Source organism: Lactuca saligna, chromosome 2 (genome assembly GCF_052625555.1).
Source record: "Lactuca saligna cultivar CGN05327 chromosome 2, ASM5262555v1, whole genome shotgun sequence".
NCBI lineage: Eukaryota > Viridiplantae > Streptophyta > Magnoliopsida > Asterales > Asteraceae > Lactuca > Lactuca saligna.
The window spans coordinates 152,308,047-152,321,734 of NC_136418.1; the positions used below are offsets into that span (position 1 = coordinate 152,308,047).

Consider the following 13,688-nt stretch of genomic DNA (forward strand, 5'->3'; position numbering starts at 1 on the left):
AACCCTAAATTTGGGAACTTGGAGCCTATTTAAGCGTCTCATTCTCCTTCCTAGGGTTCCTTTACTGCCTCTCTACCCCAGAACACCAAACCCTAGCCGCCATATCCGTTTTTGAGCTAGATCTTGCCTTGAAGAGTGCACTAAAGCTTGGAGGAGGAAGAAAGACCTTGGAGGTGCAAGAAGGGACTGTAGATCTGGGATTGTGGAGTCATTTCAGAACAATTGGAGGTAATAAGTTGTTGCTTGGACTCCCTTTGCACCTAGATCTATTCTTATATGTGAGTTTTGGTCATTTTTAGTATGATATGTAACCAATCCGAGTTGAAGGTTCAGATATGAGGTTGCTACCTCAGATCCATGTTTGTTTTGGTCTTGAATCCCCTAAAGTATCAACCCTTGGTATGTTGAAGAAGTATGTTTGCCATAAACCCGAGTTTAGGGTGTTTTGAGCCTAGATCTCTTAATCTACACGTAAAGTTTGCCACTTTACGTGGGGAATAGTCCCTAGAAGTATGGATCTATGAGTTGGAAACTCTGTTTGGCTCGAAAAGCCACTGCATGGATTGAGGACTGGATAAACTCGGCGAGTCCTTCGAGTGGACTCGGCGAGTAGCTTGAAGATGAGGAGGAACTCGACGGGTAGGATGAGCAGCTCGTCGAGTCGGATGAAGTTAGGCATGGCCTCGGCGAGTTGGATGAACAACTCGACGGGTTGGTTGAAGATTGTCTAGGACTCGACGAGTCTGTTCTTGGACTCGGCGAGTCAGATCGCGAAACCCTAAACCCTTCGAGTTGAGACTCGAATCAGTGAGTCGGGTGGTGACTCAGCGAGTTGGACAGGACAGGACTTGGAACTAGTTGGACTCGGCGAGTCATAGACTGACTCGGCGAGTCGAGTCGCGAATAAGAAAGACCCTGAGCGTAGGAACTCGACGAGTCAGTAGGTAAACTCGGCGAGTAGGGTTGACCTGGAAGGTTGACATTGACTAGGATTTTGACCTTAACCAGAGTTGACCTAGTGACCTTTGGAGGTCAGTTGGACTAAGTGTTTTATTGGCTTTTGAAGCTCGAAGAGTTAGTGGAGCAGCAGTTCGGAGTCAGAGGTCAAGTAGCAGTCAAGAGGATTAGCAGCATCAGTTCAGCAGTCTCAGGTGAGTTACCTTCCAGTAGCGGTGGGTCTAAGGCCACAATGCCGGCCCACCAGTAAGAGTTGTATGTTAGATGATTGTCTTTGTGATATCATTTACGTTTCCTACTACCTGATATGTTATATGCTGGCATGATATGTTATGTGTGATAGTAGTAGAGTTCGGTTGTTAGGACCGAAGGGTAGGTCAGACACCCCAGATACGTCTGACAGTATGTGTTGATATGTTTGCATGCTGACTTGTTATGTTATATGAGATAGAGGTAGTATGAGGGGACTAGTCCCCGAGGGTCGGTTGTTAGGACCGACGGGTAGGTCAGCACCCCAGAATGGCTTGACATGGGTAGGTCAGCACCCCAGAATGGCTTGACATGGGTAGGTCAGCGCCCCAGAATGGCTTGACATGGGTAGGTCAGCGCCCCAGAATGGCTTGACATGGGTAGGTCAGCACCCCAGAATGGCTTGACACGGGTAGGTCGGCACCCCTGAATGGCCGTACCGGGTAGGTCGGGCACCCCAGAATTGCCCGACAATATGTATGCTATGTGATTGTATGGTATGTGGTATGATGGGGGAACTCACTAAGCTTTGTGCTTACGGTTTTCAGTTTTGGTTTCAGGTACTTTATTTTCAAAGGAAAGGAGCCGGCTCGATCGCAGCGCATCACACTATGTTTTCCGCACATGAGATCCTTGGGGATTACGCTCTGATATGGTTTCATGATACTATGTTTTTATTACTGTCACTTGGGTCTTGACATGAGACTTTATTATGAATGTTTTTATACTGATGGTTTTATGTAATAACATAAATAAAAATGAAATTTTTGGCCTGTATTTTTGGGATGTTACAAGTTGGTATCAGAGCCTTGGTTTGAGGGATTCAGATATGCATTCGAGTGTATTTGAACTCAAACTAAGGACACGATAAAGGATTTTCAAAAGAAAAACATTTTTGAAAAAGGGTTTTGGAAAAAGAACTTAGAAAGAAAAGAGTAGGGATTGGTTTGGAGCACGTTGGGAAGAAGGGACTAGATCGGGTGCCTATATTGGAGGGTATCGAGAAGAGACCCAAGAGTTTGAGTCAGTTTTGAGAGGCTAGTAGGGCGGGATTTAGTGCGGTACTTGCAGGAAACTGCATGAGAGAGTTCTCATTTCGAGGGTTTTAGTAATAGAACACTCGCATGGACAAGAAAAAAGTTGTCAGAAGTTGGTTATTAAAGAGTAATAAGGATCGAGAATCCTTCAAATCTCATGTTATGCGAAGACTTAGTCGAATCTAAGTGGGGGAGAATCATGGAGGTATTCAGGACAAGGACAGACATGAGACCGGGATGGACTTCTTGTCCTCATCGAGGGAAAATGGCAGCCCAAGTGGCTAATTGGTTTGAGGGTTGTGCGAGTTTGGAGTCCGATATGACTCCTCTTCAGGTGAATCGCATCTTCTTCGGAGCTTGATAATAGAGTTTGGGGACACAGGTTGGGACTCCAGTCATGAATAGAGTTCAGTGCGAGTGTTCGGTGGAGTGCGTGGTCGACTATGTATGCATTTTGAGTCAATGGATTACGAGTAAGGTATTGGGCTACGGTTGTGTTAGGATGAGGGTGTTGTAAGACTATGGAGGAGCCGTAGCATTCACTAATGGTCAGTTGGTATGGGAGTGTTGTAAGTCTACGGGTGTAGCCGTAGCATTCACAAGGTTAGCAGATAGTACTTGAGTGATGTAAGTCTATGGGTGTGGCCGCATCCTTCACATGGTTGGTATATGGCATGAGCGCGTTGTTAGGACACATCCTTCAGATGGGTGTGGCCGCATCCTTTACATGGGTGTGGTCGCATCCTTCATATGGTTGGGCCATTAGAATGTTGAATGTTTGGGCTGGACTAAATGGTTGGGCCTTTGAATAAGACTATGTAAAGGTTTGGGCCCAATTTGGGAAATTAGGCCATATATTGGGCTTTGGCCCATTAATTGAATATTGAGCCTTTGGGGTGTGAGTTGGACCTTGGGCTTGGAACCCAGTTACTAATCGGGTATTGTTTGATGTTGGCAGTTCGGGAATCTGTCAACCAGTAGCTGGGTTGCATCTGCGGGACTTCAGCAGTGCCAGGTGAGTCTTCTCACCATACCCATGGGTCTAAGGCACCAAGGCCGACCCATTATGTGATTATGATATATGTGTTAGTTATTTTGTGTTTTGATATGCTATGTGATTGTGTGTTTTGCATGAAAGACACCGAGGGGAGCCCGTGACATTAGATATAAGACCATGTGGGGTAACCCATGACATTCCTAGGTAAAAACCATGTGGGGGTAGCCCAAGGCATTGGATGTAAGACTATGTGAGGTAGCCCATGACAGTCCTAGTTAAAGACCATGTGGGGTAGCCCATGACATTGGATATAAGACCATGTAGGGTAGCCGATGGTAGTCCTAGGTACAGACCATGTAGGGTAGTCCATGACATTGGATGTAAGACTATTGGGTAGCCCATGGCAGTCATAGGTAAAGACATTGTAGGGTAGCCCATGACATTCTTACAGGTTTTATGTATGCATGGCTATGTGATTGATATGGATATGTGATTGATATGGTTCATGTAGTTGTTATAGCCGATATGGATTATTTAGTTATGTGGATTGTGTGGGGTATGCTCTGGGGAACTCACTAAGCTTCGTGCTTACAGTTTTGTTTGTTGTTTCAGGTATCATCAGTTTGGAAAAGAAGGGCTCAGATTCATCGCAGTGCTCACACCTATGAATTCCGTAATGAGTGATTTTGGGATAAACTCTGATAAATGTTTTACTTAATGATGATTTGAAATGTTTGAACGTTTAGCTTCATGTATGCCTTTTAATAATTGACATGTAAGTTTCAATTCTATAAGCATATCAATTCATTGCGACGATGAACATTTTTTTTAATATACGTCTAATTTTTTCATAAATTATTAATTTAGTATACAAAATTTGTTAAAATTATTTTTATTAGAATGTATTAGTTAAGTATCACATTATTTTTAATTTATTTAAAATTTAAAAGTTGTTTAATATGATGGTATACATTTTTAATTTATAATGGTTCTTAAATAAATGATATTTTTTTTCTATTCTATAACAAGTATTAAAGAATGGTAATTTATTATTTTAAATAGGGGTAAAATAATCACGCATTCAACCCAAAATATAAAAATATTTATATCAACAATACTTTATCACTTCAAATATCATTAGCAATCGAGTCCATTTTATAAATGTAGGACTTAACAAAAAAAAACAAGGCCTAAGTCAATAATATCTTCCAAAACTATACGACATTTCATAGTATTATTTTACCAACACATTTAATATTTATTATTATACAACGAATTTTTTTTAAGAATATCTACACCCTGATTTACTGCTACAAACTCACAAAAAGGGTCTTACATGACATTTTTTTATTATGTGGAATCACCATAATAGAGGATTCATGTTATGTTATAGATATAGAAAGTCACCTTAGCTTTCAACGGGGGAGAAATGGATTTTGATGCAGGTTTTTAGAAATCATGTTTTGATTTTTTTTCCTAGTTGAAATAATGGATTTATCATAGAGGATTTTATAAGTTATAATTTCTCCAATACGGATGGTGATTGTGGTCTGTGGTTTTTTTCTGTGATGGCTATAAGTCATGGACGGCGGTGTTTCTCCAATGAAGACATGGATGTTTAAGGAGGGAGTGTAAACCATTCTAATTAATATATTAATAATTTATTCTATTTAATAATATAAAATAAGAAATATAGAAAAACTTAAGGGCAATATCACAATTTTAAGTTATCAAGGACAGACAAATGAAACAAATTCAAACCGTATGGCTTGTAATAAATTAATCCAAACCATAAGGACCATTCGTTTATAATAACAAAAATATCTCTTTCAGTTCCGTCCTAAGTTAGATGCTCTTATCAAGTATTTATACAGTAAAGATAAATTTTATTTAACTTACCGATCTTTTAAAAGTTAAAACAAAACTTAAGAACACTTTATCAATTTATCATTCTCTATAAAATTTTCAAACAAGAACAAATATATCTATTATACAATTTGTCTTTTTAAAAGTAAATGTGTTCAAATTTATCATTCTCTATAAAAAATTTAAATAAGAACAAAATATATCTATTATTCAATTTGACTTTTTATAACAACTAGTTCATTTGTAAAACTCCTGAGATATATTATATTCGAAATACTCTGCCCCAATTTTGATGCAAAATATCTGAAAAACTCAATACTGATTATAAGTGTTTAAGTTTCCTACCGTAACAAACTTTGTTTTCTAAAAGCCTTAACATATCAATTACAATTATTTTGCATCCTTTTTAATAATGGATGGAAATGCTGCCAAATTTTTTGTATGAACAATATTTATATCATTTTAACACTTTACCATTTTAAAATATTATATCAAACCATTTCAAGAATGACAATATGCAACACAATGCAAGAACACAAATCTTGAATACTTTGTTTGAGTAGGAGAGTATATGTATATTTATAGGAGAAGTGGGGAAAAGAAAATACGTCGATTAAACCATAGACTTCGGAGGAGTATTCGAAGGAGAAAAGGCTGAAGAAAGTTTGGCACATTTGGCCACACATTTCCAAGACTTTCGATAACTCCCAAACACCCCCATTTTATTCTTCCATCTCCCCATCCTGCATCTCCTTTCTTTATCTTCTTCCTTTTTCTGATTGACTTGTATTGTTTATGTTTAATCAATCATCGCACCGAGATTTTTAATTCTTTAATTTGTGGGTTAAGAATCGTGCACACTTTATTCTTCACCAAATTTAACGCTCTGAGAGACAACCCAGATCAGTTCTTGAGCAAAGTAAGGGTTTTCCCTAACCTTTCAATCATCATACATGTAGGAAACTTTCTAATTTTGTTTTTACTTGATTTATAACGATACCCAACTGAAGATTTGAGTAGATGATACGCTTCGTTGGTGGTATTTGACTTTAATTTGGATCGATTTGTCTGATCTAGTTGAAGGTTTCAGTGTTTGTTTTTATTTCAATTCAATTGAAATATCCATTTATCAAAAGAATATTTGGGTGTTTAATTTCTTTGAAGCTAGAGAGATCTTAATTCTTGTATTTACTCTGCAATCAGTAGATGTGATTGTTTCATGCTTGAAATATTCTTCTCAGGGGATCTCATATCAGCTCAGAGACTATTTAATTTCAAGAATTCGAAGTTTTCAGCGTGATCACCATTAATGGTTGTCGATCAAAATCAAGACCATCTCTGTGTAGCTTCTAGGGCTACATAATTGTTCCTTTGCACTCAAAATCATATAGATCTTTGGGGTTTTTAGAAATTGGGATATGTCGGGAGTTGTTCAAGATTCACTAGAGATTAAGTTTCGTTTGATTGATGGATCAGATATTGGTCCAAAAAGCTTTCCAGCAGCTGCAAGTGTCGCGACCTTGAAAGAAAGTATCCTTTCTCAATGGCCTAAAGGTTAGTCTATACTGTATACACTTATTATTATGTAATTTTGATAATATTTCTGTTACTTCTGTGAATCGCGTTTGGGATTCAAAACTTAAAGGGACTTGTTTTTAGCGATACCAGAAAGAGACTTTCTCCATTGTTCTTCTAAAGCCCTGATGATCTAGTTGAAAGTGTTTATTATGTTTAGAGTATAAGAAGTGTATTGATATTAAATGGGGATTTGTTATTTTTTATGGAACAGAGAAGGAGAATGCACCAAGAACTGTAAAAGATGTAAAGATAATTAGTGCAGGAAAAATATTGGAGAACAATAGAACAGTAGGAGAATGCAGAAGTGCTTTATGTGATGTCCCTGGTGGAATTACGACAATGCATGTTGTTATTAGTCAACCCCCACAGGAAAAAGGTTCGTCTAAATTTGTTAAAAAATATTGAAATTTTAGTCTGGAAAATGATTTGTTCAATACATAAATAAACATACAGTGTGACATACATAGCCCTTTATTTCATTCCAAAATTCATATGCATGTCTAGTTTTCTTTAGAAATTTCTAACTATGACTTTCAACTTTACAACAAGTACTCCCCATCTCATTTAAATTGTGCAACACTTTATTTTATTTTTTGTAAAGGTTTCTTTTTTTGCTTAAAGTACATCTAAAACGACTACAAAACAAGAGAATCCTGTCTTCAAGTGAGTAGCTCACTTGCTTCTAGAAAAGTTTTTAATTCCAATGTCGATTGGGCTCATTGATTTGTTGGCTTTGGGAGTTGGGCCTTAGTCAACCACCTAGAGTGTTACATCTGACATGATATTTTGAACAATTGATTTAAAGGTTGTTGGAAGAATAATTTTTTTTTTTTGGTAGAAAGCAAGAGAATCTTGTTGTCCCAAATCAATATTATCATTTTTTTTTTCTTTTGTAACAATGCCAATTGCCATATACATGTCCTTATGATCCCTTTCCATAAATAGAAATCTTGCAATTTTCAAGACACGGATGGAGAAGATAAAGTACAGTTTTTTTTCCACTAGCTTACGTATCTTCTTGTTCTAACATAAGACAACCTTCCTTTTTTGGTCATTTACCAGAAAAGAAAGCGACAAGTAACCTCAAACAAAACAAATGTGCCTGTGTTATATTATGAGAATCGATCCCGGGTCAAATCGTTTACAGGTTTGTTAGTCTTCGATTCTAAAATAAATAAATAAATAAATACTATTTTTTTTCTTGAATCTTGTTGTTAAATTAGTGTATATATTTATAACTTGTTGCAGATAAAGATTGCTGGTATAGTTACAAATGATGATACGGCAGTTGAGATGAGAATGGTTGGACAATGAAAATCTTGAATAAAAAAAATATATCAGAAAATAAGGGAAAAAGACACATGTGATTAATATATGTATTATACAAGTTACTGTTCAAGGTTTATATACAATTGGTGAGGCTTCCAAGTTACTTTTTTTTTTTGCGTATTTTTGTGGATTCTTGAATACTATTCTGAAACGCTCAGCCTGATCTCTAAAGGATTGAAAAATTTGTGACTAGATATGAATAAACAACAATGATAATGAATTTTTTACGTGACATTTATGAAAACCGTAGATTGGATTATTGGATTATGGTGGTTATTATGAAATTTTGATTTTAATCTTCCCATCGGTATATATTCATAATCTTTTCGTTGAAAAGTTAGTTGTTAAATAAAAAGCTAAATGTTAGCTAATAAAAAATAATGTTTGGTAAAATTATCTGAAATATATAAAATTGCATAAAATATTTAAGAGAATATGTGTTTCTATAATTATTTAAAGAGTATATTTAGAAAAAATTTAAAAAAACTTTTAAAAATCTAGTCTAAGTAGTGTAGTTTTCTTAAAAGCTAGTTGTGACGGATAATTGTTTGATATTTATTCAATGATTGTACGTATCTTTTGACCATGTGTTTGGTTAAATGCATAAACAGTTATAAAAATTGAATGTGGTGTAAGAGTCGTGACATGTTTCATTCAAACTCAATTTATTGTTGGACCTCTAATTGTTTTGATTATGTTATTTCATACAAATTCTGGTAATTATTTAAACGAATTATGCAAAAACAACAAAACTTTAAGATTGTTTTGCACAGCTATCGATCAAACACGTAATATTAAAAAAAAAAAATCACGATTTCAATTTTTCATCATCTAATTATCAGCAGTTATTTGTCACAAAATAAAAAAGACAAAAATAAGTCTGAATATCCAGGTAGGAAGATCCCCCAACATGGGACTATGGGAGTCCACGTGTAAGAAGCATTACCTTGAATCACACACCTTACCTTTCAAACTCTTTTTTTTTTCTTTCTTCTTTGTTCTTCAACTTCCGGTTACTTTCATCAATTTCAGAAAAATTAACAGAAATGGCGACAGCCATATCTGTTCTTTTACCTAAATCAACAACTATTGATCTTCCCAAACAATCCAATTCTAAATTCCTTAGTGGGTGTCCATTAGAGGGTTTATCTTTAAATTTCAAACCAGGTTACGCCAATAAACCTAGGGATTTGGATTTTCCCAGGTTGATAGTCTCTGCTTCCGCCGGAACCACCGCTACAACCACCACCGGCGGTGGTAGTGGTAGATTTTACGTCAATTTCACTGGTTTCCCATTCCCTCTTGGCCCTTTTCTCAATAGACGCACTATCAGGACCGAGGTAAAGCCCTATTCTTTAGGGCTATGAGAAAATTTTCCATGGGTGTGTATTTATTTACATTAAGATCTTCACCCACCATGATTATTTCAGGCTGTAAAAGACTGCATATGGCTGTTCGAGCAAGAACAGGCATTGGGATTCAGCAGCGTCTCAACAAACATCAGAATGACTGTAATCAAACTCAAATCAGGTGGATTGTGGGTTCATGCACCAATTGCCCCAACTAAAGAATGCATTCAGGTAGCTACTTAATTCATGTCAAATTTCAACATCTTTGTTTGGATTTTGAATTTCAAACTTGTAATTCTCTTCCAATTTTCCAGTTAATGAAGGAGTTAGGAGCTCCAGTAGAGTACATTGTCCTGCCTACATTTGCTTACGAGCATAAAATATTTGTCGCCCCATTTTCCAGAAAGTTCCCAGAAGCTCAAATATGGGTGGCACCAAGACAATGGAGTTGGCCTCTGAATTTACCACTTGAATTTTTCGGGATTTTTCGTGCCAAAACATTACTACATGAAGATCTTTCAACCCCATGGGGTTCAGAGATCGAACAAAAGATTCTTAGCTCTCCTGAAGTCGGTAATATAAACCCTAAAATCACTTAGTTAACCTTCTCATCAATTACCTTCAAGGTTCATCTATCATTCATTCGTTCTCGTTGTTGATTAATTCAGGAATCGGACCATACGTGGAGGTCGCATTTTATCATAAGCCTTCAAAGACACTACTTGTAACTGATGCTGTAATATATGTACCAAAACAGCCTCCTGAATGTATAAGCAATGATTCGTTGTTGGCTTCTGCTAAAAACGGGTTGGCTGTGAAGCTTCTTAGTAAAGGGAAACAAGTCTCTCAAGAACCAGTCATTGATAACTCCATGAACAGGCAAAAAGGTCTGTTATTGGTTAAGGAAAGTAAATTACGCTTGTACCCTTTTGCCATTTTATGTATTGAATCAGCGATCCTCTTTTGTTACAGGGTGGGAGAGAATGGTTCTTCAAATCTTGTTTCTTGGCCCATCAAATCTGCTAGAACCAAACGCTAGTTTCTCACAAATGTCACAGAAATTAATCGTTTCCCCAATTGTTAAAACATTAGTCTTCAGCAAAGTTCCTGAAAAGGCATGTCCAGTAATTAACCATTATTAGACCTGTTTAAATTTGTCGATTTGAAAAGGAAAATGAAATCAAATCGATGATTTGTTTTTTGTTTTCAGGTGAGGGATTGGATCGACAGCATCTCGAGAGATTGGAGATTTAAGAGAATCATCCCTGCACACTTTGCGGCTCCTGTAAACGCAAACAGATCCGATTTTGTAGCAGCTTTTGCGTTTCTTGATGATCTGTTAGGAGAGCGTTATGTTACACGACCTTCTCTTCAACTTCTGTTTACATCGATTATGGGAAAGGCTGCAAGTTACTTTCCTCCAGATGACATGAAAACTTTATCATCGCTCGATCAGTTTCTAGTTTCCGTTGGTGCAGTTAAGAAGACAGTTTCAGGTCGTAAACGATCATGATTAATTGGAGCAAAAAAGAAGAAAAGCTATAAACAAATATATGTATACACAAACTTTGTTTCATAATGCAAGAAAGTAGCATCTTGCAATTGCACATATGTCGGAATAGTATATGATTGGGTAAAGTTGAAAAGAAATCATCCTCTTGTTTTTTTGGGAATTTTTTTATTTTGGATTTGTGATCGAAAATAAATAATTTAATTAAATTTATATATTACTAAAAACGGTTGAAGCTCTTGTTTTCTCTGCCATGTCTTTGGCCATGAAACCCGCTAAATATTGCTTTATATATGATTGTGATTATTAGGGCTCTTAATCCAAGGCATAACTCATCTATAATCAATGCCCTTTCTGTTACTCGACTTTTTTCCCTTCTCCTAAGAAAAAAGCTCAAGTAACAGAAAGGTACGTCCTATTTCGCTTTCATCTTCTTCCTAATTCTAATTAAGAAAAAAGCTCAAGTAGCAGAAAGGTACATCCTATTTAGCTTTCATGTTCTTCGTAATTTTAATTCTGTATCTTTTATTTCAATTGTATGCGAAGGATAAGGATCATACATTCTGTTATCGATTGCTTTTTTTCCTAAACGGAGTTCCTTTTAAGATCGATACTTTGTTTTTTTCTTCGGATTTCTGTTCAATTACACTACGTGCTTTGTGGATTCTGTTGTGTCTACGCAATTGAATGCTAATGATTATGATATATGTTTACATGATCGAAATCATTTATTTCTGCCATTATTGATGATTAATCTCTAAACAGAAACCAGATTCCACTTAAATTCTCAACCATAAACATCAATCACCTTTTCCAAAACAGTGAAAATTGAGTTATATTTCAAATTAATGTTCATAAAAATATTATGCTTTTGATGTGCATCATCTTTTTATCACATTGGTGACATGCATGTTGTTGTGTGGTGTCAGGTTTGACTTTTAAGCTTTCTTCTTATTGTAATGGCTACCCGAGTAGATGAAAATGGTGTTGGGGGTGCTCCGGGAGGCAAACCACCCCGAAGATACATCATATCATCAACCACTCGAAAAACTATCATAGAAGAATACCGAGTCAACGCTCGTTATCTCAAACCTTCAACTGGTTCTTGTCATGATTCCTGTAAAAATGCTACAGATGAATGGATGGATTACAAGAATACAAGAAATTTGGGTCCAAAAAGAATATACGCTATGACAACTTCTCGTTATCTCACACCCTCAACTGGTTCTTGTCATGATTTGTGTAAACATGGTAAGAAAGATGAAAAGATGGAATTAAGAACTACAAGAACATTGGCTTCAAGAAAAAGATCAGTCACTAAGAATAATGGAGTCAAAAGGACTGTAGTTTCTGTCGAGAGAAAGAAGATCACGGAAATAAAACCTAAATCTTCTCGAGCTCCCAAAATCCGTACTCCTGCTGTACCTGTTAAAGTCGTCAAGCGCCATAACTCGCTACCTTCTAAAAAAGTTATTAAGCCAATTTCAGCCAACCATTCTTCGTCTACCCTTAAAAACAAAAAAGTTACTAAGATTACACCCAAAAAGAGCCATAAACCTGCGTCTCCTCGAAAGGATCAAACTGTGATAACAAAAACGCAGCTCAGGCTGATGATAGCAGATAAGATGCAGGAAATGATCTTGCAAGAAGCTGAGGCTGCAGAAATGGGCGTTGAAGAAGAAACGATCGAGTCTCCTGAAACCCTAACTACAACAGAATCGACCGTCCTTCAAAATTCCGAAGAGGTTTTGGATGAAGAACAGGTTGAAAACTCAGAGTCATCATCTGAAAACTGTGAATCTTCTTCCAACGAACAGGTTGAAAACTCAGAGTCTGTGGATGATGAAGTTTGTGATGAAGAACTTCTGGTAGAAGAAGAGTTTGAATACGATGAAGAAGGTTATATCTTGGAAGAAGAAGAAGATGATGAGGATGATGACGACGATGATGATGGTGAGAAGAAAGCAAGAAGATATAGGGTGGTGAGATCCGAAGGAAAGGATGGTCCGCGGGGTGTGAAGTTCAGGAGAGGGAAAGTGTTGGAGGTCGAGGGGGATGATGGTCCTCGGAGGCTGAAATTTAAGGCGGGAACGGTGGTGGAGAGCGATGAAGAGGAAGAATCAGAGAAAGTGAATTTGAAGCACCAAGAAGTGGGGAGGAAAGAAGCGCAGGAGTTGCTTAATAGTGTGATAGAGGAAACGGCGAGTAAGCTTGTGGAGGACATGAAGACGAAGGTGGGGGCGTTGGTGGGTGCTTTTGAAACTGTGATATCTCGTCAAGATGAGGCACCTGCAACTCCCTCTGAGAAATGAGGAACGACAAAGAAAACAATCGGAATCCTTGTGGGAGATTTGAATTAAAATCATTATATAGGGTGGCTGTTGTTGTTTTATTTGTAAAAGGGAAGAAATGTTTAAGAAAGGTGTAGAAATTGCGGTAAAATGCAAAGTGGAAATTTTTTCTTATTCTTTGTTTGGCGCCAACAAAAATCTTCTAACTAATTTTACATATAATTATATTAGGTGTAGAAATCATATAATAAAAATCTAAATATTTAATAAGTAACTTTGGATTTATAAGAAAATAAAAAAATAATGAATTATTAAAAATGATTTTTTAACTTTTAAATTTAAATAGATAAGAAAAATAAATTAATGAAATTTAATTTGATTATTTTGAAATAATAAGATAAATTCATTAATGAAATTGACATTTACTTATTACTATATTTATTGTAATTATTATATTAAAGTATTTTATGAAATTTATTAAAATAAAAAAAATTCATAAAATGACATGTGTAAAAATATTAACTC

At 36.3% G+C, this 13,688-nt stretch overlaps 3 protein-coding genes across 4 annotated transcripts; all 3 read left to right on the top strand.

Annotated features, from left to right (window-relative positions):
* The first annotated feature begins 5,705 nt into the window (after nucleotides 1-5,705).
* LOC145032155 (membrane-anchored ubiquitin-fold protein 2-like) lies at nucleotides 5,706-8,247 on the top strand. Of its 2 annotated transcripts, XM_078980863.1 has the most exons (6): nucleotides 5,706-6,025; nucleotides 6,117-6,189; nucleotides 6,348-6,660; nucleotides 6,896-7,060; nucleotides 7,747-7,831; nucleotides 7,933-8,247. In XM_078980863.1, the coding sequence occupies exons 3-5, from the start codon at nucleotides 6,525-6,527 to the stop codon at nucleotides 7,800-7,802; spliced, it is 357 nt and encodes a 118-aa protein (XP_078836989.1). In that variant the 5' UTR covers nucleotides 5,706-6,025; nucleotides 6,117-6,189; nucleotides 6,348-6,524; the 3' UTR covers nucleotides 7,803-7,831; nucleotides 7,933-8,247. The 2 variants fall into 2 exon arrangements, with proteins under 2 accessions (XP_078836989.1, XP_078836988.1); XM_078980862.1 differs by lacking the exon at nucleotides 6,117-6,189.
* Nucleotides 8,248-8,949: 702 nt separating this feature from the next.
* LOC145032153 (lysine-tRNA ligase) lies at nucleotides 8,950-11,112 on the top strand. Its single transcript, XM_078980860.1, has 6 exons — nucleotides 8,950-9,353; nucleotides 9,444-9,593; nucleotides 9,677-9,935; nucleotides 10,031-10,249; nucleotides 10,335-10,477; nucleotides 10,573-11,112. The coding sequence occupies exons 1-6, from the start codon at nucleotides 9,060-9,062 to the stop codon at nucleotides 10,873-10,875; spliced, it is 1,368 nt and encodes a 455-aa protein (XP_078836986.1). The 5' UTR covers nucleotides 8,950-9,059; the 3' UTR covers nucleotides 10,876-11,112.
* Nucleotides 11,113-11,186: 74 nt separating this feature from the next.
* On the top strand, nucleotides 11,187-13,327 carry LOC145032154 (uncharacterized). The gene is made up of 2 exons (XM_078980861.1): nucleotides 11,187-11,347; nucleotides 11,802-13,327. The coding sequence occupies exon 2, from the start codon at nucleotides 11,832-11,834 to the stop codon at nucleotides 13,182-13,184; it is 1,353 nt and encodes a 450-aa protein (XP_078836987.1). The 5' UTR covers nucleotides 11,187-11,347; nucleotides 11,802-11,831; the 3' UTR covers nucleotides 13,185-13,327.
* Nucleotides 13,328-13,688: the final 361 nt, after the last annotated feature.

What these genes read in the sequence shown, in the direction of transcription:
- LOC145032155 (XM_078980863.1), top strand. Translation starts at nt 6,525, where the DNA reads ATGTCGGGAGTTGTTCAAGATTCACTAGAGATTAAGTTTCGTTTGATT. An exon ending in CCTTTCTCAATGGCCTAAAG is followed by an intron (nt 6,661 to 6,895) that starts GTTAGTCTATAC and finishes TTTATGGAACAG; the next exon opens with AGAAGGAGAATGCACCAAGA. An exon ending in TCAACCCCCACAGGAAAAAG is followed by an intron (nt 7,061 to 7,746) that starts GTTCGTCTAAAT and finishes GTCATTTACCAG; the next exon opens with AAAAGAAAGCGACAAGTAAC.
- LOC145032153 (XM_078980860.1), top strand. Translation starts at nt 9,060, where the DNA reads ATGGCGACAGCCATATCTGTTCTTTTACCTAAATCAACAACTATTGAT. An exon ending in GACGCACTATCAGGACCGAG is followed by an intron (nt 9,354 to 9,443) that starts GTAAAGCCCTAT and finishes TGATTATTTCAG; the next exon opens with GCTGTAAAAGACTGCATATG. An exon ending in TCAGCAAAGTTCCTGAAAAG is followed by an intron (nt 10,478 to 10,572) that starts GCATGTCCAGTA and finishes TTTTGTTTTCAG; the next exon opens with GTGAGGGATTGGATCGACAG.
- LOC145032154 (XM_078980861.1), top strand. Translation starts at nt 11,832, where the DNA reads ATGGCTACCCGAGTAGATGAAAATGGTGTTGGGGGTGCTCCGGGAGGC.